General features: G+C 37.6%; 1 protein-coding gene across 13 annotated transcripts in view; it reads left to right on the top strand.

Annotated features, from left to right (window-relative positions):
• Window positions 1-25733, top strand: part of LOC145688238 (prestin-like) — a 342947-nt gene that overhangs the window by 226426 nt on the left and 90788 nt on the right. For 3 of the 13 annotated variants that reach the window (XM_081762163.1, XM_081762164.1, XM_081762154.1), the window contains exons 1-3: window positions 4987-5162; window positions 8317-8448; window positions 22410-22571. In XM_081762163.1, coding sequence (XP_081618289.1) covers window positions 8361-8448; window positions 22410-22571 — 250 coding nt within the window. In that variant the 5' untranslated portion in view covers window positions 4987-5162; window positions 8317-8360. The other 10 variants (XM_081762155.1, XM_081762157.1, XM_081762165.1 and 7 more) reach the window with 8 other exon arrangements.

The raw sequence follows: 25733 nt of genomic DNA, 5'->3' as shown, positions 1-25733 counted from the left end.
ATGTAGCTAGAATGGAAGAAAGTGGAGACGCTTTCAAAGTCTTGACTGGAAGACCAATCGGAAAACGACCATTAGGAAGACCTAGGCGCAGATGGGAGGACAATATTAAGATGGATCTCGCAGAGATAGGAATTCAAAGTAGAAACTGGCAAGGGCGCCGATCCCGGGGGACCGAAGGCCCCCCAAAGTTCATGTGGGTTCCCCTTCTGTATTTGTAAATTTACAATATTTGGCATAATTTGAATGCAATTAGTTTTAAAATCCTTATATATGCTTTCTGCATCTGAATGGGCCCTCCCAAATTTACAGAGAAATCGGCGCCCTTGGAAACTGGATCAAATTGGCTAAGGATAGAAGTCAGTGGAGAGCTTTTGTGAACGCGGCATTGAACCTCCGGGTTCCATAGGCCATAGAGTTAATAATAATAATAATAATAATAATAATAATAATAATAATAATAATAATAATAATAATAATAATAATAATAATAATAATAATAATAATAATAAAAACCTAACTGGCTATTTAAAACGGATCATGAAGATACAATCATCATCATAAAATAAAATATGGCCAAAAATATGAAACATATTCCCTTAACTCTCCTACTGTACTTTCACAGAAATATATTAGGTGAAGTCAGCAGGGGCCACATATTTTTTTTTCTAACCCCGGTCTTCCAGATGGGTCAATCCAGTCCTGGCACATTGTTTAATACTTTCGGGTAACAACAGTCATAATAATGATGTGTTTTTTCTTTTTTTAAAAAAGATTAGAATAATTTGTAGGGTGTCCAAAAATAAACATTGCATGGTCGGCTAAGTTAAAAATTATGATTGTGAGTGATTAATCTATATTTTTATATGATATTGATCTACGCGAAAAAGAACGTTTCCACAAACGTTTATAGACAAAATACACACACATACAATACTAGATCGTGTAAATAAATTGATAAACCGTGCTATAAACTATCTACAATTAAAGAAACCTATATAAGTGTAGATATATGAACACACAAATAAACTGTTACCAATCTACACGCACCATTTGCCTATTGATAAATTTAAAACTAAGATAAGTAATGTTCTAGTGGCAATGATTTTTTTTACAGTTTTATGAATTCGTTAAATCTCGAAATCAATGTGATAATTACTGACACCAGAATGTAAATGTTATTGCTAACAAGTACGTATATAGTATGATATTCATTCATTCATTCATTGTTTATTCATCCATGTCGTAGGCCTACATTGTTGGTCAGAGACCAGTACATAGGAGTATACAGATATTATAGTATATAGTAATTTATTATATATATATAATATCTGCAGTAGTCAGTCTTTTAGTATGACGCTGATAACACGTCAAAAGGACTCTGCATAAGACCCCTTATTTCTCGCTTCAAAAAATTTGGGACACTTTCAGAAACGGTTTGCGTCAACCTAACGTAAATTCTGCGTTACAGTTTGCATTCATATCAAATATAATATGCTCAGCAATGTTTGCAAAAACCAGTATGAATGAGACGTAATTTTCAATATTTCATGTCATGTCGGAATGTTAATTTACCAATATCCTTGAGAATAATTTATTATGATGCTTGCTGCTTTGAATGTCTGAATGTGGAGCGTGAGTGCTAATGAAGAGTTTTATTTTTAGTTTTCTTTTTCAGGTAAACAATTTCGTAAAATTGAAACATGAATCATTCAGTACTAAGATCGAAAAACAGTGCTGAATGAATCTTCTTCGTTACTGTTGCAACCAAGGATGTTATAAAATAGAGGATCTGCCCATATGTGTCTTCATCATATTAACCTAATGAAGCCAAAAAACAATCGAGTATCGTCTGAGCCGGCACGTCTGATTGGCTACTCTCGTTTTCGGCACGATTGTTGTCTCGAAACATTGCGATGTTAGTGGCGCGGAGTGGGCAGAGTAGGTGTGGCGAAGCTGTGACGTAAGGCTTCACGATTTTGTTGCATGGGCAGATCCTCTATTTTATAACATGCTTGGTTGCAACCGCATTGTGACGAAGTGCCTCATTTAATAGTGGTTTGTGTCGACAGAATGGAAAATTTACTTTCTAGTTTGCGATAATCGGTTTAGGATAACATTGCCTTTTGATTTATTCCATTTTTTGTGTTGTATTGCGATTCGTAAATTTTGCCAAAACCGATGCGGAATGATGCTCAGTGGTTTATTCTTAGGGTCAGGAACTACATAAGATACGGGGAGAAAAAGTGGAAGGATAATTAAGCAAGCCACATGAATAACTTGTTATTCTGCCCAGGATAAGAGGAAATGTCCCGAGTTTAAAAATTCTGTAAGGCCGCAAGATGTCTAAATAGGTCTAAGAAACTGATTAAGATCAGTTAGTTTTCAGCGAACCAGCCCTAGGTGCTAGATCTAACAATTCTCATATTTTGATTTATAGAGCCTTATTCAGTGTCGTTTTGACGCGTGATTAGTGCCATAATAAAGAGATCGACTAACATATGTTTCCTGCAGTAGTCAGGCCTTTAGTATGACTCTAATCATTCTTCAAATCGACTCTGCATATGGCCCATAGTGTCTAAGGACCTAGGGTTGCCTACTAGACGGGGTTGAAGCTCCTTGTCTTGATAATGTGTGGAAGTGATGTTTTATTTCAGTACTTATTGAAATATTTCTCTCTCGTGTTGTATCTTATCACGAAATTTTCCTCTTGTCATTTAGACAAGCGCCCAAAGGATTTCTTCCTGCCGGCGCTTGTGATTTGAACGTTATGTTGCAATTAAGAACAAAGTAATATCGATTATCGCAAGCTTAAACGCAAAGTTGTTGACGTAAATTGATATGTATTGGGGCCCCTGTATGCTAGGCCCATATCCACGGAGGGAGCCCGGGCCGCCTCAATTTTTTTCTGACTCAACAATTTCACGGTAGGTTTGCAAATGAACTATAATATACTTGAATCGGGCCCTTCCTAACTTCTACCGTCCCCCTACATTTTTGGGCTGGCTATGGGACTGCTGTCTGCTATGGACTTTTCATACACGGGGATGAAAGCAGTACTCCAAAATAGTAATAATAATAATAATAATAATAATAATAATAATAATAATAATAATAATAATAAATAAAATAAATAAATAAATAAATACTGGTAGCTAACGTTGAGCATGCTTGAAGATATGTTCCGGGAAGAATTACCTTCTAGGCCAGGATTGTACTTAGTACACCAAGACAGACGAAATGAGATCATGGTAGGGAGCTAATTTGAATACAGTTTACATTCATTCTTATAGGACCAACAATCAACTGAAAGTTTCAGGAGGTTGAGTTCCCTGACTACCTCTTGCCTACGAGCTTGCCCCGGATCATCTCTTTAAACATCACTGTAATAGAACTAATTTAATAGCTCATCCGATCACAACGTACACATTACGTGATCAGCGTCGTAACTTAGATTTTCTTCTGGGGGGAAGCATTAATACCCTTTTTTATTATTTAGCCCGTAGTTAAAAGTTGTTTTTCTCATTCTTGGGTCACCTTTCCATCTTTGTTTGGTTTACTCTTTACGGACCTCTCGGAGTCTGTGGGACCTCCCGCACGGCAAGGCCTCCGGGGGCCGTAACTTACGCTCCTGGGCCCGTTCCATGCATGATGAATTAATTAAGGGGACAGTATTGACAAATCTCAATGCCATACGAATAAATATTATTTCTAGGGCCCCTAATAATAGACATTTTTTTTTTTTTTTACTGAAATGGTCCCACGACTCATTTTTGTTTTATTTACCTTTTGTGTGCTGCTTTGTTTATGTAATGTAGTAAGTCTGTTTGATTCTTCATGTATAATTCCATGTTCGTATCGTATATGGAGTAAAAAAAAAGTCTTAAAGTGGGCCAACTTCTAACGACGGGGAACTTCCCTGGGGTTAGTTGCCCCCTACCCCCACAAGTTACGGCCCTGTAGTGATATTTTCACAAAATTTGAAATACATCAAAAGTACGAAATCCAAGTAGCCTTCAGAATTTTTTTTCCTTTTGGAAGCGCGCATTGTCAATAAAAGATACCTCCGCTATGTGCAGGTTACATCCCAATAATAGCGATTTTACAACGGAATTAGTTTGTCACAGAATAGAACCTAATAGGGACGTTCTTTTGATTCCTGGGCAATGAGCTTTCTATTTCTTATAACCCGAAATTAATTTTTGGTTTATATTAAATAAATCGCTACTTTATATACATATAGAAAATTGTGGAAAAGTTATTTTGAATTGTGGGATTTTTTTAATCCATTTGAAGAAAACCTAGTAAATACAGTCATAATTGCAACTTCTTCTTTTTCTTCAAAGGATACTGAATAAAAGTTCATTTCATGCGATTTGTTTTAGGCTAAAAGTGTCCAAGCTTTTCTTGATATTTTATGGTAGCCATAAACAATACAAAAGAGCTGATTAGATAAAGAGTGCATGTTTTACTTTATTTCGTAAGAACGAACTATACTATGAAGTTTCCTCTTCAGAAGTGTGTAGGCCCTATTCATTAAACACAACCAAGTTGATGTGTTCAGTTTCGTCTATTATGCAAAACTGTCTAATTTAAATATATGCATATCATTTTCTTCGACTGTAGGAAGTCACCAATATAGTTATAATGACTTACACATTCACCTTGTAAGGTTCTGTTATCAACAACAACAGTAGCTTCAAGTAAGTTATTATGATAACATTATCAACTGAAAACTTCCAGATTTTGCCACTTCTCTAAACTCATAATTATTTCAGTGTTCCAACATATGTGGAATGTGAAAACTCTATTGCCTGATATCATTCTTTTAAACATATATCTTACTGATGTGTGGCTGAAAATGTTTATTTTTGAAATGTACTATACTCTGATATGAGGTTGCAATTACTAGGAAAGGAAGTGAACGTAAAAAAAAAAAAAGGGGGGCAGGATTTGTGATAATTCACTACACTGTGCTTTAGCGTGAGTCGTGTGTTTATAATTTCTTTTTTCTGTTACGAGTGAGGTTCATACACTTTCATTAGTGCAATTTTGATTCTTCAATTTCCAGTTACAGAGGAATAGTACTAAGTAATGATTAAATTTTCAATTTCGTCAATATATGAAGATAAATTGTTTCAAGGTATCTGCTATGTAAATCGTTGGTGAGTATTTACGTAGAATAATAACAATAACATGGTAATGTTTTACAATAGTAGAATTCAGAATTATTTTACGAAGCTATAGGAAGTACAATTCAAATCGATTTTACCAATTTAGCAAATTTTAATGTTTGTGTACCCTCTAGTTTAATTAAACGTTGTGGTTTTGTTTATAGTATTTCGAGAGATCGAATATCGTATCACGGATCTTGTTTCCGTAAGTACATTTTACGTGTGTATTGTAGCACTGTACCGGTATTGAGAATGTCAAAGTTCTCTTTACTTACTAAGCTGCAGATACTTGAGACAACGAATCCCAAGAATTTAGTGTCAATTTCAAAAAATGCTGGGATAAACGTCAAGGGAACATTCACATTTGACGAAACTATTCACACAATTTCGTGAAACTTTCAGTCAAATGAGGTATTTCTACTCGCTATTTTTGGTGAGGCGAGAACGTTGGCTTATGAAAGCATATTGCTTAATATCCTTGTATTGTCTTTCGATCATTTCTATGTACATTGTCATCGTCATCGCTTATAATTTAACATTGCAACTAATATAAATTGTGAGTGTCAAATGCAGTAAGCTGAAAATCAAATGCTGCGAACTTTTATTCTAATTATCCTGCAGTGTTCGCCATTCCAGCGATTAGATCTTTCTTTTCGTATCTATACTTTAGTTGTAGAAAAAAGTACTGTTTATTTACAAAATGAAAAGCTAATTTAACTTCCCATAGGAAAAAGTATCATTTTAATTTGTACGTTGTGTACCTATTGGTTCTTACATCCCCTTCCCCCCAAAATAAACTGTATTTTGAGCGACAAAATGTTTCATTAAGCAAGACACCATTCGTTTGGGAGACCTGGTACAGAAAAATCTCTCATAGGAAGGTACTTTTATGGTTCAACTGAGTGAATACATATGGAAGAGCATTGTGTAGTATCCAAATTCCCTTTCCTGCTTGATTGTTTGCAGCAATGGCTGCACCAACGCCTATTAATTTCCATTGTCGTTGCATTTCTGCACAGTGTATTTAACCAGTATTTTATGTTTATAATTATAGAATTACTAGTGTGAAGACATTACAGTGACCTAATCTATGTGATTTTATGCTATATCAAGTTATTTTATTTCTTTTTCACTCTTTTGCACTCTTCTCGCTTATGCGCATACCCTCCGTCGCTGACGCGCCTGGGTTCTATGGTGCACTTGCGCCCTAACTCGATTAGATAGCATTCTCGCTTTTAATGGCTACGTAGAACAAGTTGGTTTGTGTTTTTTGCAAAGTCTTTTTCATGGCGTACGCCCGGACTCGTATTTATAACCGGGGGCGCGGTGGCTCAGTGGTAGAGCGTTCACCTTTGGTGCTTGGGGTCCCTGGTTCGACCCACCTCGCACCGTGTGGATTTTGTGGTGAACAAGCACCGTGCTCATGGGTTTTCTCGGGGTTCTCCCGTTTCCTCCCACTTTCTTCATTCCACCATTTCATTCATTTCTCATCATTACCGTCTCCTTTAGCCAAACCGGCATAAGTGTGGGACGTAAAACTGAAGATTTCATTTAATTTTTTCGTATTTGTAACCGTAAATGAAAGAAAATCGGATTGTATGCATGTGATTAATCTGTATGCAATAATTTGGGCATGCACCAGGGTAATAATAACAAACCAGAACGTCTTAAGGAATCATTTGAAGCAAGAAAAGTGGGGAAAAGAAAAACAGACTATTCTTCACCCGTAGCAGTTTGGAAATGTAGAAGCGACCGTGTTTTTGTGCTCGTAGTCGTCCTAAGGGCATGATTCATGGTGGAGCCACATCTATTTACCTACCGAGCAGAATCAAAAACTGATTCGTTTTAATTTAAATCCCATTCTGAGTCAATGTATGACAGGGCCTGCGTTTTAAAGTGGACCGCAAATTGCATATTGAGGAAAAGGTTCCCACCGGGAATCAGATCCAGGGCTACGCATACAAAGAGGACGGACGTTAAGTACCTGGCCCCGAACAGAGAGAACGGTTATAGTTAACTCATTCATTCAGTGAGAAGTAGTTGGCAGGTGTCCAGGTAATTATGCAAAATCACCTCGCATCGAACAGGGCCTTCACCACGTTATGCCGCTTCCAGGAGGGCTGAATTACAAGGACAAAGCCAGAGGTCCCTGGGGAAATTCAGAATTTATAAAGTGACAACTACTGTTCAAAGCAGAGGCAAACAAGAAAATATAACCTTTGTTACAATTTGGTCACATTCATCCCCTTTTAGATTATGAAGCAAACTCAGTTTTTATACGTAATATCAGATTTCAAGCGATAACTTTAACAAAATATATTCTTTAAAACTGTGCAAGCACTTCCATACTTTTCGTGAGCTTCGAGAGTTGGTAAACACATGAACACTTTTAACAAATGTGTTGCCACAAGCTTTCGAGAGGGCGCAGGGTGGGTTGAGCAGAGAATTGTCTAGGTTCTGTTTGTTAAATTTTGGAGGCTATAAAACATTACTGCCTTCTTGCTTTCGAAGAGCCTTCCTTCTACATTCTCAAGCTGGCAGTGGATTTGGTTACCAGATTAAGCAATTCTTATTTTAATATTTTTAGGTAAAGAATTCAGAAACTTATACAACATGACATTGGCCAGGAAAGTGTAGCGAAATAATGTTGAATCTAAATGAGTATAGAACTAATTCGATAAGAATAATAGTTTGAAAATATCAACTTAACGAATTTACAAGATTTGTATAAGCAGGTTTACTTTAGAAAGCTTTTTTTTTTTTTTTTTTTTTTTTTTTGTTTGTAAAAGTGCTCATTTTGAAGCATATCAATTTCGTAATAGATAATATGCCAATAGTTAACTAATCAAGATTGAAACTTTAAATTATTCTGGTATAAAAATAATTGTGTTTGTGAGTTACTACGAGTGTTATGAAATTGTATTTTGTTTGTTCCTATCAATTCAAGCGCAATACGTTCTGTGCAGTGCTTTAATAAAGTCAGTGCAACAGCAGGGGATTAAATTTAAAATCACACTCGAGAGCGAACTCACTAGTTATTCGTCTACTAGGAAATACCGTTATATCTTTTTGTTTGTTCGTTTATTGATTTATTCTATACCATTTTTGATATTAAAAAAAAAAAAAAAAACATTTTATTTTCTAGGCTTTCTTCCTATACCAATAGCTCTGGAAACTAGCTCTGGAAACATGACGTGTCGGGTGAAAATTGACCGACCAATATTAGACTGCAACCAAGTTCAAGAGAAATTTGAATATACCAAGCCAGAAGCGAAAGGCAAGTAAAACAAGGTTCAATACAAACTGACGATATATATATATATATATATATATATATATATATATATATATATATATATATAATATTATATATCCAAGTTTTCAAATTCCAGATTTAAATTTTATTTGTTAATGATGCAATTGAATTAAATATGGTAGCGCGGTGGGCGGTGACTTAGTGGTTAGAGAGCTTGCCTTTGGTATGTGAGGTCCGTGGTTCCATCCCCAGCCAAGTAAGATTGTGGTGGACAACATTGTGTCCGTGGGTTTTCTCGGCGTATTCTAGTTTCCTCCCACTTTCTCGTTCCACCAATTCTTCCATTACCATTCACATGCTTTAATCATAATCTCCCTTAGTCTAACGTGGGACGTTAAACTGAAATATTTCATTTCGTTTTTATATAAGGAGGCCTCTGTAAGTTTAGAATATGTTTGATTTTTTGCTTTCCTTTTCTTTTCTTTTTCTTTCTTTTTTCTTTTAATTTTTGAAGTGTGAAGGGGAATATGCAAGTTCAACTATCTGCTAGAATTATATATGCTTTCCAAATCGAATGAGAAAGAATTGGATTTACAGTACAAGACCAAAATATGTCTTTCTCACTAAGGTTTACTGGTATTTCTATAGGTTAAATAGAATAATGAAATTCCTTCCTTTACACTGTAGCATACACAGGATTGCATCAATGAAGAAGAGGGGAGAGTGTTCAAACACCAAACTCGTATTGTTTCAGCACATGCGCCATTTTTGTGTACACACCAGATAGTCAAAAAAGTATTGAAACTTTTGCGCATGAGATGGCATTAGTATTCCAAATATCAGGACATATTAATCGCAGCAGGCCAGACCTAACGTCATTTGACAGCAGAGAGATGAAGCTAGTAGATGTACAAGAAAGGTTTTAAATTTTTACAATCAGACGAAAGGTATTGCACTGTGAACATGACTAAACTTTTCACAAAACTGCGAAACATTTTAGTTTTATTTCGATAAAGGCGCAAATGTTTCACAGTCCCGTGGAGAAGTTTGTTGTTTATGGGCAAGATATGTTATCGAAAACAACAGATAAAAGATAGTTCAGTCGCTTTCGTTTCTGAAAATGTCGATGTTCAAAATGCACCTTGCAGTGGGCAACCAATCACAGCAAAAGTAGATAATATTTTGTCAAAATTAGAGAAGCAAGACTAGCGTGACATCGCCAATGACCTAACATGCATCAATAAACACTGTTAAATCATTTGAAGAAAGCTATCTACGAAAAGAAGCTTGACGATTGATTGCCACACGATCAGACTTTAGAAAAGAAAATCGATCGAATTTTTATCTGCGAGTCTCTACTGAAACGTAATGAACTCGAGCCACTTCTGAAGCAGTTGTTCACGAGTGAGGGATAACCTACGACAATAACGTGCGAAAATGACCGTATTCGAAGCGAGGAGAAGCTCCATAATATGTAGGATAGCCCACACTAACGCACAGGAAGATTATGCTGAGCGTTTGGTGGGATTACACGGACCTCGTGCATCACCAACGAGCTGATGCTGCTGAGCAGAACGATAAATTCGAACTTGTACTGTCGACAATTAGCACGCGTGCACCTAGCAATCCAAAAGAAATAGCCGGAAGTAATCAATAGAAAGGGACGTATACCCACTGACAACGCCAGATCTCATATATTTTTAACGACCCAACAGAAATTGAGAGAACTTGGCTTCTAATGTATCCACTGTAGTTCTGACCTGGCATCGTCAGACTTTCATTTGTTTTGATTTCTGCAGAAATCTCTGAATGGCGTTAAGTTAGTTTCCAAAGCTGCCTGTGAAAACCACGTGTCACAATTTTTTTGACCAGAAACTACTAAGTTCCATAGCAACGGGGTTAAGGTGTTGCCGGACAAACGGCTGACGATTATTGAACAAAATGGTGCATATGTGGTGTCATAATGTTATTTTTAAATCACAATAACTCAATTTTAACCTCCAAAGGCTCAGTGCTTTTTAGACAACCTGATATCTTAAAATAATAAATATTTATTTTTGACAGTGTCTTTTAAACGAGGGCTAAGAACATGGAAACTCTTCTTTGCTTACGTCGTTGTATTGTAATAACAAAGAGACCTTTAATCTACATAATTTCAGTATTACGTTCGTGTCTTAACCCGGCACCGGGCGCGTGGTTACTAGGAACGCAAGTGGGCGCGTGGTGAGATTTTCTCTCACCTATGAAAGTAATGGAAAAACCGCTCTTATTAACACAGTTTAAGATTTAATTGTGAATTTTATTGTAAATTTACAACTGTAGAATATTTTAGTCATATATGCAGGGTATTTTACATTGTTTAATGATATCACTACACAATAAAAAAAAAATCAATAATTTTCCAACACTGAATAATACAGTAAAGCTACAGAATCACAAGAAACAAACAAATGAACAAAATGGTAAACAGTTTATTCAAAACGAGCAAAATCCTTTCGGAATGTGGCAGTTATCACTCACTGTCTTCATGTTATTCACGCCCTCGGCACCTGCAACAGAGAACAGCTGGTGCGTGCTCCTTGCACACTGGGACAAGACAGTCTGCACAACATGTTTTGGTGTATCGATTTTTTTTTCCTGGGACAGAAGCCACATTTCGTTTTATCACTATTTCCTGCTGGTGCCTCGGAGTGCACAGGGGCTGGAGAGTCACCCAGGATCCTTCTTATCTGTGATCGCAAAAGTGTAGGCAAGCATGGTATTGTTGCTCTTCTAGTGAGGTATGGCTTGCCGAGTTCCATTGCTAACTTTTTCTGATACAGTCTCCTTGTGTCAGCATTTTCACAGTTAAATCTATATATGATGTAGTTGTTTAGAGCACCAATATCAAGGAGTGTGTAGAAGATACGTAACGGCCATCAGTTGGTTTTCATTGCAGTTGTGTAGAGACTCTTCAGGCCATCCACACAGTCTACACCACTCTTCGTCATATTATAAAGTGTAATGATTTCCGGTTTAGCCTGCTCCTTTGTTGCTTCATCAATGTGTTCTCCTTCATGCATTGTGAAGAGTAATAGCACATTTTTTTTTTTTTTTTTTTTTTCTGTTTGACACATATGAACAAAGTAACATATCTTCTCCGTGAGCGAACATGCTTGAAAATGGCGGTCTTCCCTTTGTACTCAGGAACTCAACCGGAATCTGAGGTTTGTTACTTCTTAGAGTTCCAACCAGTGTTAAGCCGTGATTCTTTAGAAGATCTAGCGCTAAAGGAACTGATGTGAAGAAATTGTCTGTTATCACATTTCTGCCAGATTTAGTAATGGGTTCGATGAAACGTTTGACAACTGCGTGCGCACTGTTGTCCTGAACATATGGTCCTCGCGGCTGTTGTGTTCCCGGATAAATCTCCATTTTCATTGTGTAGTAGACATGTGCATCCACTAAGGAATATATTTTAATGCCATATTTTGCCGGTTTATTTGGTATGTAACATCGAAAAGAGCATCTTCCCCTGAAAGATTCAAGCATTTCATCAATAGTTACATGTTCATGTGGTGTCCAGTAGGCCCACATTTCAATACGAATTCTTCAAATAATGTCCGTATTGGAGCTAAATTGTCTTCTTCTTTTCTCTGCTGTCTGGTGTTGATGTCATCAAAACGCAGGGCGCGTAGAAGCATACGAAACCGTTTCTGAGACATGACCAAACGAAACAATTCTGGAGCTGTTCCGTCAGTTGCCCATAAGTACTCCAGATTTTAACGAGAACTGTTCATCATACCGGATAAATACAGCAAACCTAATAGAGCTAACATTTCTTCATAATCAGTGTTACGAATATCTCTTTCACGTGTTATTCCTATACGAATTTCTGCTAATTTTAGATTCGTATATTCCACAATTTGTTTTATAGTGTCTTGAAGGAAAAATAAATGCCATGCTTCCATTGGCGATTTTACATTTCGTGCTTGTCCTCTGACACCTGGTAAAGGTCTCACGGGATTTCTATGCCTAGTTTTATGTGTCGTGTTTCTGCAGTGAACATTCCACGTTGTAACTCCATCTTTCGTTGTGTATATATAGGTCTATCTCTCACAACTTGGTCAGAATTTACAATATCGGGTTCTGTTTCTATTCCCGAAAACTCACTTTCACTACTTTGTTCAACTTGCTCAACGTTATCCCCTTCATTGTCACTGCAACTGTCCGTTATTCCACTTGCACTTTCATCTGCGTCTTCCCTTATGCTCATCTCCCTTTCCACCTCATCCATCCATTGTAACACTTTTTGTGCAGTTTTGTCATCCATAGTTTAATATATTTACCTACAGTCAATGTATTTGTAGTATTCAACACTGCCAGAAATAGTAATGTAACAGGGCGCAAGGTGAGATAAAATCTCACTGAATTGCAAAGCTTCTAACAATGCAATGCTAACAAAAACAACGATTCTTCATCAACAAGCTGTAGTTGCAGATTGAAGCTAAAAATAGTGAACTTGGAATACATAGAAGGATATACACGTGCGCATAACCATTGCGCAGTAGTACATGGGGAAAGCAAGGAGTGTGGGATTGCCTCACCACGCGCCCTGTGCCGGGTTAAACGTTCTGAAAGATTGGAAATAACAGTGTAAACTTAGTCATAATAATCAACATTAAACTATTAAGCCCCTTATCTATTGTAGTTTCAAGCATGTTTTCCCTTGCAATGCCTATTGTCTATAATTGGAAGCAAGTGAGCAAATACAGGATGGTGAATAAAAGGAAATACAATTTAACTATTGTATTCGACTGTACCGTTGTAGTACTGATTTTTGAATTTCTCAGTTTCTCTGAATGCCACTGTGATACTGAGTGCTTGAGTTTGATGAGAAGTCTGATAAATGGAAAATCACAATTAGGAATTAGCTAACTGCAAGCACATATAAGACTAGCGGAGTGACAAAGATGAGAAGCTGCTTGTAGGGAAATAAAATTAAAATTATATTGTTTTAGCGGAAACGAAAAATATGATTCAGACTCAGACGTTTCTGTGCTCACTTTGGTGGAAGGTGAGCTTCGTACAAATTGAAACTTCCATTATGGTGCTATTCACCCGGTTCGCTAGAATTGGTTGTTAAAATATTTCGAGTTCTCAGAACTCTTTATTATATCAAGACATAACAAAATTTTACCCAGTTATACACAGTAACATTAAGTTTTAGTTTAACTATCTTTATTTTTAGAAATTCTTACAGCTACAGGGTTAAACATATGATGATGTTGTTCATTTTAGTTTAGCGTCCCTTTCAGCAGCGAGGCTATATGAGACGTGGACCTACTGATTAACGTGGAATCCGAACCACATGAGCTCCCGCCGGGAATCGAACCCGGGTCTCTTAAACATATGATCTCTTAGAACAAGGTGTAAGCGTTTATTTCTTAATCTCAAATGCTCAGATATCAAGAATGAGAGGTGGGATCACATGGGTGTAGTAATGAGGGTTATTTATATTTGAAACGCATATACACCAGTATCAACAATTGTTGATCCATTACTGGATTAAGGTCTTTCCAATACTTTTTGACAAGCATTTATTTTGGTTAATTCGTTTCCAAGATATTTGCAATTCTACCTAATTTCGTAATACCACTTTGTGTTAGCATGCTGTGTAGATCTCTACTTGTCACTTGTGGTATCCAGTAAAAAAAATTGCTTTTGCCTATCCTGTATGATTTGTTTCCGAAGAGTGTTATATCTTTCTACCTACCTATCCATCTATATATATATATATATATATATATATATATATATATATATATATATATATATATATATATATATATATATATACACACACACACACACACACACACACACACACACACACACACACACACACACACACACACACACACACACACACACACACACACACACACACACACACACACACACACACTCTCTCTCTCTCTCTCTCTCTCTCTCTCTCTCTCTCTCTCTCTCTCTCTCTCTCTCTCTCTCTCTCTCTCTCTCTCTCACACACACACACACACACACACACACACATACATACATACATATATATATATATATATATATATATACACAGGATGTTAATGAACTATACCGACAAAGTGTAAGAGGTGATTCCTTACATCAAAATAAAAGAAAAAGTTCATAAGAACCTATGGGGAGAAATGCATAGTTTGAGCTAGGGCTGTCCAAAATCGCGAAAAAGCCAAATTTCAAGAGACCCTGTTTCGAATTCCAGAGACTGTGTGGATGGTGGTCCTTATCAGCGTAAAGGAAGTCACGCATACGCAATCCAAATATGCATATTTCCTTAATGTTCAATTTGTGTACAGAGTATTCCCTGCAGGGTGAATTCCCAGACATGCCATCAACCGAATTTTGAGATATGCTCTGACTTTATGATTGGTCCAAAGAAAGCAAACCATAAGCATTTACAGCAGTGAACACGAAATCATCCTTTTGCGGGATGTTGGAAGTGTTAAGGCTCGTCAGCAGCACGGTTTCTCGTACTCGGGAAAGTGCCTGCTGCGATGTTTTCTTTCACTCTTATTAGTGAAGAAAACGTGAAATATACCGTGACGAAATACATCGCAGCACACGTTATTCCGAACACAAAAATACATGGAGCTGCCGGTTCTTAACACTTCCGACTTCCCTCTGAAGCATTGGGTGTCCATTGTTATTAAGACTTACCTTCTGCCTACTTTGGACCCTTCTTGAAATCAGAGTATATCTAAAAGTTTATTGAAAGCGTATCTGAGAATTACACCATGTAGGGAATACCCTCTATACCTATTGACAATTGATGAAATATGCACTTTTGGATTGTGTATACGTGACTTCCTTCATGCTGATAAGAACCACCATCTACAGCTTCTGGAATTCGAACTAGGGCCTCTGGAAATTTGGCTTTTTCGCGATTTTGGACAGCTCTAGCTCTGACACTATGTACTTTTCTCTATAGGTCCATACAGTGGTGTTATTCAGCCGGTTCGCTAGAACCGTTTGTTACATCCAGACATAAATACAAACATGCATACATACGCATGATCGGACCAAGAGTGAAAGAAAGAAGACAAATTTGTAAACACACCTCTGTTCTTTTCCCGCACGCTTGCATTGTTATGAAAATTTTGAATTGTTTCAATTCAACGGGCAAACAGAAATTTGAATGGATGGGCGCCAAGAAATGTTTCTGATGTGACCGGTAAAGTTTCCCAGTCATGTTAATAAAAGGTTTCCAGGTCTTAATTGTGAATTCTTTTGAATTCTCCATATTTGTATTGGAAAGAATGAACTTTTGAAATTTTCAAACAAGAAATGACTAGTTTTTAGTAAAGCTTTGAAGCTATTCACTAAACCTCACTAACAAAAACACATATTGTATATCTTGTTTCATGTTTTCCCCTCTTTAAAGTCGGTTTTTTTTGAACGCGTGGCGCTTCAAAATATAATAGAAACATTCTTAGTTCAAATCCGAGGTGATAAAATTGGCATTGCGTTCTATAGAGGTAATCAAGAAAGTTCTGTCGCTTTTTGTGGAGGTCTGTGTTCAATTGGTCCTCCCCCCCCGTCAGTTGAATGTGAATGGAGACAAGACGAAGGTCAGTTGCTGGTATGGATACATCCAACATACCACCTGGTTGTGGCAGTTCAGTTACACCCTGAACTTACGTAAGAACAGAGTGAACATGGGACTTCCGCAGAGCGTCATAAGGACGTGTATACTGTACAAGTTCAAACTGGGATCAAACGCCGCTGCAGCGGGGCGGAAGTTATGCCGGGCCTTTGGTGATTGTGTCGTGACTACACGGACAGTGTAGTGGTGGTTTAACAAGTTTAAGGACGGTGATTAAACACTCGAAGACGCACCGCGTGCCGGAAAACCAACGTGTAGAAAATTAAGATCTTCAGGCAGCAATTGAGGTAAACAGTGGTCAGACATGTGAGGAACTCGGACTACAATTCAGTATGAGTGGAGAAACCATTCGGCAGCACCTCCATCAACTTCAGAAGCACTACAAATTGGGTCGATGAATCCCACATGATTTATCTCAAAGCCTGAAGGCAACGCGAACAGACACCTATTTTTCTTTACTGTCTCGTCTCAGGAAGAAGCTATTACTGGACAGGGTGTTGACATGTGATGAAAAATGGTCCTGTACGAAGCTCCACGGCGCCATCATCATTGCTTAGCATCCCATGAATCGGTTCCAAAAACAGCCGAAACCAACACTGCACCAGAAGAATGTCCTCCTGTTTGTTTGGTGGACTGCTCGCGGTATCGTGCATCAGAAACTGTTAGCAGCTGGTCAGAGCATCAATACAACTGTGTACTGTCAGCAGTGTAGCCGTGTTCAAGAAAAACTCAAAACTCCAAAGCCAGCACTTCTGAATCTCAAAGAGGTCCTCCTGTTACAAGACAAAGCTAAGACCCCGGGGCTGGGATGACCCGGAACACCATTCTAGCCTTAGATGGGAAACACTATTGCATCCGACATACTTCCCGGACGTTGCACCATCGGATTATCACCTGTTTCATTCCTTGGACAATCACTTTAGAGGACGCCAGTTCAGATCCTTAGTAGATGTGCAAAATGCGCTTGATACCGTCTTCGCTTCATGGCCCACGAAGTTCTGCAATAGAATCCATGGCCTTCCAGAACGTTGGCAGAAGGTCGTCGATGCTGATGGGAATTATTTTTGATCTTTTAGGTACGTCTTAGGTGACATATCGATGTTCGAAGGTAGTGGGTAAAAAAGCGACAGAACTTTTTTGGTTACCTCTATGTAAGAATGTAAGAACTCTTGTATGTACCTTGTATCTACCTTAAGAAAATTATATCTGTCTAACTACCTATCCATCTACTGTCTCTCTCTCTCTCTCATATATATCTCCAGGGGTTGGACAAAAAATCTAAAACGTGTGCAAAAGTGTGAAAATCATACCTAGTATGGTGTGGGGCTTCCTTTTGCATCCAAAACATCTTGGATCCGACGTGGAATGGACGTATGCAGCTCATAAATCGTGGTGTGTGGAAATTTGTACCATTGTTCCTCCATAACATGCTCCAGTTCCTTAAGTGATGCTGATGAAGGGTAATAAGACCGAACACGCCTTTCTAACTCAGACTACAATGACTCAATGATGTTCAGATCTGGTGATTATGAGACCCAGGGGAGGTGTGATAGCTCCTGATCACGCTCATCACACCATGATTTCACAGTTTTTGCAGCGTGACAGGGTGCCAAATTATCTTGGTAGATGCCATCACCATCAGGGAACAATATTTGGGCCATGGGTAGAATCTGGTACCCCAAAATGACCTCATACGTCTTAGCATTAATGATTCCATGCAGGGCTATGATGGGACCTGCGGAAAACCACGATATCACTGCCCATACTGTAACAGAACCACCCCCATGCTTTACAGTTGGGAGCAGACAGTATGTATCATAGGCCTGCGATGGTGTTTTCCATACGTAAACACGACCGGTTGTTGGGAAAAGGTGAAGGTCGATTCATCGGACCACATTACCTGTTTCCACTGCTCATGATTCCACGTCTTGTGGTCCAAGCAGCACTGGATACGTCTCTTCGCATTTACTGCTGTGACCAAGGGGTTTGGCGATAGCGGCCCTGCCATGAATTTTCATTTTATGAAGTTCCCGTCGCACTGTTTTCGATAAAAGCGGGTTCTGTAAGCCGGAATTGAGTTCAGACGTAATTTTCGTTGCAGTGGTCTTCTTTTTACCTGCTACAATCCGTTTTAACGCCCTCCGGTAACTATCTGACGGGATAGTCTTTCGACCACTGTTGTGCTTTGCAGACGTCGTTTGCCTATGAATTGTGTATGCCCTCGTGACATTGGGCACAGTGCCTTTCGATAAACCCACAATGTTCGCCACTGTTGCCACTGAAGCTTCAACCAGAGGGGCACCAACGATCATGCCTCTTTGAAAGTCTGTCAGGTCGCCCATTTTACCGCACCACTTTCACACCACGACACTCACAGGTGAACGGGTTTCTGCTGATGGAAGAGGAAGTTCCACATGACACATTGAAAACAAAAAAGATCGGCAACCGCAACACGCGTTGTACAGTGGAGGGCCAAACTTACGTGTATTGTATGAAGTGTTTTTAGATTTTTGTCCACTCACTCACACACACACACACACACACATATATATATATATATATATATATATATATATATTATACAGAACCGGTTGCTAAAAAATTAGAATAACACCACTGCTTCTCGTGGATGCGGTTCGTCTTTCCTGTTCATACGCACACCTCACCCTGGATACTGCAGCTTGTGAGACGTCACAAAGTGTTCCAATTTTGGAGACAGATGCACCTGCTAGACACTCCCCTACGATCTTCCCTCTTTTAAAGTCGGATATGTTCTCCATTATATAGTTCTACACACACGATTTGACGTTCATTGACGAACCTTTTCTACTGGAGTGACTACCAAAGACCTGCACATGTGATTCTTTGCCCAAAAGTACGATATAAACTACCAGATAGTTCTGGTAAGCCCCGAGAACATTCTATTATATTTGTGCAGGCGTTTGTTTCAATGTCCACTATCTGTAAGTCCCTTATAGTATTACTTACAAAGTATAATGCGTAAAAAAATGAAATCAACAACATCGATAGTTTTTCAGATATATTGGTCGTGGATCTATCACTATGAGTACACTTGTTTATTCCATTCTATCACTTCCCATCCCCGCCTTTACTCTCGTGCTTCTCTCTGTCTTTCTCGGGTTGTAAAAGTGTCGCTGTGTGTGCATCAAAAGCTAGAAATAATTTGTTTTCTTTGAGTACAGCAATCACCTGTGAACCACTTAACCTGGCGACACTGGCACCAAGTCTTACAGACCCGTGCCACTTGTTTTTGTAGCCTGTTACTAGTAGCTGGCCGTTGGTTCTGATTGGGGTTCAAATTGAAAATTTTATTTTTCAATGGACAGTTCTGAACATGATATATTAACCTTGTGATAACATATTCAAAGTTTTGAACTTTTAACTAAATAATAATTGTAATTCTACCATAGTTTTCATAACTCTTCAATCTTTCCAAAGATACACTAAAATGGAACATTTGCATTTAAATTCGCAATAAACCTGTTTAACATGTGTAATACAAAATAAAATTATCAACAAAGAAATTGAAACAAAAATTATTAGGTAAAGATTTAAAATTTAACAAATGGGTCTGTGAGACTAAGCGCCAGTGCTCAAGTCAGACTAACAGGCGCCAGTGTCACCGGGTTAATGAAAACTGCTTTACTTACTTCTAGTGTTAAAATTTTGCAGCAATAATACAGAGATTATGGAGGTTCATTTAAACGAATACAAAGATGAAAAATAGTCTTAGCCATCGCCTCTATTTATTTAAATCTAGAATGAAACTAAATTAAAAGTACACCGGACTTAAGTTGTTTCAAACTTATCTGTACATTCAAGCAGATCAGCTGTTTAAGCTACACATTCGAGCAGATGCGCGTACATTTTGCGGGAGAATATTAGAATACACATTTCTCTCTCTCTTTTTTTTTTTTTTTTCCTCCTTTACTTCTTTTGAAACTTGCTTTTAATATTTTAGTGTTAAAATTAAACGATTTCAAAGCTGTTGATGACTGTTTTTCCAAAGTGCCAGTTTCCAGCCACCGATTAATACGGAAAAGTCTTTAATATGTTTCAAATAATAATATTTGTAGACTAACAATTTCATCTTTGTGTAAATGAAATAAAAGTTGAATAAAACAGCAGTAAGCGCAACGCAAAAGGCAGAATTTAAAGAGAATATTAGAGATTCAAAAGAAGATAAAGCAGTTATTTCGGGTTTACTAAAAGCTTTTATTTAAGCATAATCACAGTATAAATTACATGTATTTACATAAATTAGCTTCGCAAATAGAGGAAAACATAAGACACTACATTCACACAAAAAGTCCGATATTAATACTGATAAAGAGAATTTAGATCAAGATTGGGATACTTCTATAAAACAGTCTTATTAACAAAATCAGCAATTAATCTAAGATTTCTAAATTTTACAAACACAATTTCTTCATAATAAACATAAAGAAAATAAATAATTTCCACGTATCTTTGCGTATTTTATTTATAAAATCCTAATAATTTTTAATGTCACATGTGATGCCACTTTAAAAGGACTAGACAGAACAATTAAATCTTGATTAAGGCTCACTAGATAGAATTTGGAATTTTATTATTAAACTAAGTGACACCAAAAATAATGTTTAATTCTCAGCTGGTTAAGTAGACAAAAAATTTTCATATCATACCAGAGCATTTTTTCAACAATTTTTCGTAAGTGCACAAAAATGTGTTAATTGTAGGGATTAGTTACCCTGAATTATAGTAATGATTTGAATCTGTGTATACATTGGATAAAATAGTTTCATTACCGTTGAATAGTCTACAAATGTATTTTCTAAATGAACGTTGAAGTTCTTAGGAATCTTCTTGCGAGTGAGTGTAGAAAGTGATACAATGAGTAAAAAGCCTTCAATCAAGGCCACATAGTATGTACTCTACACGAGGGATATTTAGTCAAGAGTATGGCAAGAATACCCAAATATCGGTAAAAGAAAGAGTAATTGGGTAAACGGCAAAGGGTAAACAGCCTTGCATGATTGTAATCTTTAAGGACTCAGCCGTATCGTACCTAGTCAGTGCCGCCAAACCTTAGTCGAGAAAGCTTTCCAACTGAATGAGGGGTACAAGTGGTCAACTAGTCGATGAACTGTGCAGCCATACTCTGTCTGAAGTTCTCAGTTCACAATATGAGCTTCAGAAGCCGACGATCTTCGAAGGTACCACATCTCACTGTGCGCCACCGCACCCAACATCTTGCATGGGCCCCAGAACACTATAATTGGATCATCGACGATTGGGAAAGAATAGCATGGAGTGATGAGCCTTGCTTCCGAGTGCATCACACCAGTAGTAAGCAACGAATATGGCGTAGACCCATGAAACCATCGATCCAACGTGGCAGATTGAAACTGTGCAATATCATGTAGGCTCCGTAACAGCCTACGATGTTTTCCTTTGGCACTGTTTGGGATCTTTGGTGCATGTATCACTCGGTCTTCATTTCATTGAAGTATGTAGAACTGCTGGGCGATCACTTACATCCCTTCATGCTTTTTTGCCATCCAGATAAAAATGGAGTGTACGATCAGCACAGCAACTGCTGATGCCACAGATCCCGGTTGGCCATCACCTGGTTCAGGAGGACACTGACAGTTCCCTGATGAAATGTCTACCGAGAAGCCCAGACTTAAGTCTCATTGAACCCCTCGGGGATATCCTGGCAAACATATCATACACCACTGGCGTCTTTGACTGACTTTCGAGAAACTTTTGAAGATGTTTGGCAAGTTATACCTCCGAACCACTTCAGTGGACTTGTTGAATCTGTCTACTTACGCGATATTCGTTATTAAGACTAAAGGAGCAGCATCCCTTTACTACTCAGGTATTTCTAATTCAGTGTATTAATTAAATAAAAATAAAACCTTAATCTGTACCACCTTAACCACCAGATAATGACTGTAGAATAACTAGTTGAAATTATCATGGACTCTATATTGCTGGGTCACTAATAAAGGTGGGTAATTATTCTAGATTTAATGTTGTGTTCTCTGCATACGATTTCTATTTTCATATGCATTGTAAAATAACTTTTCAAAATGTTGACATAGTCAAATAATACATTGGTTTTTGAAACTATAATATAAATAAATGTATCGAAACATCAGAAAATAAAAGCTTTATTTTTGAGTTAGAAACGTTACAAAATCTGGAGATTAAAAAAAGAAAATATATGTATTTTAAGCAGTAAGCAAGTATGATGATCTTAAATTGTGAGTACTTTTCCATGTCAACAGCTTTTGATTTATATATCTTACAGGATTGAAAACTACTATAAAGAATCTGAAATGGAAGAGTGTGTCAAACACGTTGCTGAGTCTCATCCCTATCACCACATGGTTGCCTAACTATAACCTAAAATCGGATTTGTTTCATGATCTAGTTGCTGGAATGACTGTGGCCATTATGAACATACCACAAGGTAACGTTGATTGTCTTGAATACAACAACTATGCTTAATAAAATCTCTTTAACTAAATATATAATTATGTTTTTCAAAATATGCAAAATAAATGTAATGTTGAAGTTGTTTAAAGATTACACGATACAATTATTCATTAGTTATGGTATTTTATTTAAATCAGCATTCTTGGAAAAGTATAAAGGTATTTAAATTACAGGAAAAGAGAGAACATTCTAGTATAGACACACATAAAAATACCTTAACGTTCCCAATTGTTTTCGTATAGAAATTCTGGTAATTTTACAAAATTATGGTCAAAACAGTCAGGAGTTTCACTTAACTTTCAATAATAGGTTGGTGCGAACGAAATGTCCGTTTTGATATTTGTTGGGAAACCCGAGATGGATTACGGTCACGCGTCTAATGTCACAAGCTCTGTTCATATACAGCAAACATTCTGGGGTACCCATATGGTCAGGAGACAGTTCGTTGTTGAACGGAGTCGTACGAAACCGTGCAACATGCAGAATACACAATTGTGAGTGATTTTTCTTTTTGATTTCAAGCTGGGACATTCTGTACAGCAAGGCACAGGAAAGATTAACAGTTTATCTGAGCCAGGAATAACGAATGAACGCACCATTCGCCATTGGTTTGTCGAATTTTGTTCCTTTGACACAGTATTGCAAAATAAGTCAAGTGAGCACCGACGAACATCATGTTCAGACGAGTTTCTCAGGAACATGGTGGAAGCAGACTCACGGAATGTTCGTGCCATTACAGACGAGAAAGATGTACACCATACCACTATTGTTTGACTGCTCCATGCAACCAGTGAGGTGAAGAAACTGGACTGATGGATGTCGCATGAATTGACTCCGGTCAACAAGAATCGCATTTTAGAGATGTAAAGTTCTCTAAGCGTAAGGAATGACCGGGAAAGTTTCCTGCATCAGATGAAAAACTGATCTGGAATGACAATCGTAAACGGTGAAAACAATCGATAGATCGTGATAAACGTCCAGGACGGTTTTCTTAACAACTTTTGCGGCCACAGAAGGTGTTGTTACTGGTATGATCTATGGCGAGAATGATTCATGTCTTTCTCAGGTGAGGTGAAACCATCAATATAGCCCGTTATAGCGCTGAACTCCATGAAATGCATCAGAAACTTGTCCAGAAGGACCAACCATGATCAACAGACATGATGTCCTCATGTTACTTGACAGTGCAGTTGCGCAGAAGATGGTATAGACTCTCTATGAGTTGCAGTATGAAACCTTTCCTCATCCACTGTATTCTTCTGACTTCTGTCCCACTGACTACCGTCTCTTTCGGTATCTGGAACATTTCTTGGGAGGGAATAACTTCCGTGATGATTGGACAGTGCAAGTGCGGTTAAGGACTTCTACGTATCGTAGACTCCAGACTTCTTTCACTACGGAATCGAATCGGCTGGGCGACGGCAGATGTGTATGACGGAGACTATTTTGATTAAGCAGGCATTGTAGCTTTCATTTGCACCAATCTAATACCTATCTTTATGATATAGAATTGCACAATTAAAATAAAGGGTCTAGCGGAATAAGCACGTGAAAACTGCCTCCAAGCATATCTGCACCAAATTTACAGTATCGATTAACATTTATGAGAAACTCATTTTCAAAAAAATTCAGACCCCAAGCGCTTTTGGAGGGATGTTAGGAGGGGGAAGGACAATTGATTTTTTTTTTCTCCTGAACGGCTCAACCGATCTGCATGCAAAAAATGTTAGGTGTTCTCAACAAGAAAAAAGTCGAAAAATAGTGTTTTGAAATTTTTGGGGGTTGAAAATTGAAGTAAAAAATTTTTGAAATTAAAAAAAAAATAGTGGAAGACTAACTGGGACACCCACAATTTTTTGCCAATTTTGTCTTGAGAGGCTCCCTAACAACATATATTGTTTTCGTTTTGTTTGCAAGTGTACCTCATAGTGAAAAAAAGGCAAATGTACATAGGTCAGCATCTACGTATGTGGTATACGTATGATACACACTGTACACCACTAGGATAACCAATACCTTTTAATGGAGGGGGATTAAGTTATAACATTGGAATCTTATGATAACAAGTATTTGTTGTCTTAATGGTAATTGGTCTCTGAGAATGAAGGGGGTTCTCGACCCTGTTCGCACTTCCCTTGGCTACGCCACTGCTGCCCATCAACTGAAATTATACATTTCCGCATTTTGTGTTAATTTTGCACATAATCAATGTTCTGCTATATATATATATATATATATATATATATATATATATATATATATATATATATATATATATATATATATATACTAGCAGCGTTCACCCCGCTTCGCTGCGGTCACCCCGGAACGCAATAAACTTTGTTACTTAGATAATTTTTACTTTTTCGCTTTCAAGTGATATGATAAAAACCATAGAAGATTGCACTAATGTTAACATTATATCGCCTGTCATTTATGTTAACCCGCCCCGCTTCGCTGCGGTCACCCCAACCCGCCCCGCTTCGCTGCGGTCATCCCGGAACGCAATAAACTTTGTTACTTAGATAATTTTTACTTTTTCGCTTTCAAGTGATTTATAGCGCCTGTCAGTTATGTTAACCCGCCGAGTCACAGGGTCATGCGGGTTGCATATAAATACGTTTATTTTTATACCTATGATGAACTAATAACAAAGGATTTGTACGTATGGACACCTGAATGGTCAATTATCTCAAGACACTGGTAATTGAAAATTAAAGTGATATGATAAAAAACATCTAGGGTCCACATCCTAACAACCCCCCAAAAATGAAAGAAATCGGTTCAGCCGTATTAGCGTGATGAGCGGACAAAGGATTTTTTGTACGTATTGACACCTGATTGGTCAATTATCTCAAGACACTGGTAATTGAAAATTAAAGTGATATGATAAAAACCATCTAGGGTCCAAATCCTAACAACCCCCCAAAAATGAAAGAAATCGGTTCAGCCGTATTAGCGTGATGAGCGGACAAAGGATTTTGTGCGTTCTCTTTTATATATATATATATATATATATATATATATATATATATATATATATGTATATGTTTAGTAATTGTTCTTGTTTTGTAACAGTTGGTTAATAATATGCCTGTTGTTAATAGGTATTTATGTGTTTAGTTTGTTTCGATGG

The sequence above is a fragment of the Thermobia domestica genome, chromosome 6, assembly GCF_964235325.1.
Source record: "Thermobia domestica chromosome 6, izTheDome1.hap1.1, whole genome shotgun sequence".
Lineage (NCBI taxonomy): Eukaryota > Metazoa > Arthropoda > Insecta > Zygentoma > Lepismatidae > Thermobia > Thermobia domestica.
Note: the sequence above shows the minus strand (reverse complement) of the source record. Positions and strands in the feature narration are given on the sequence as shown.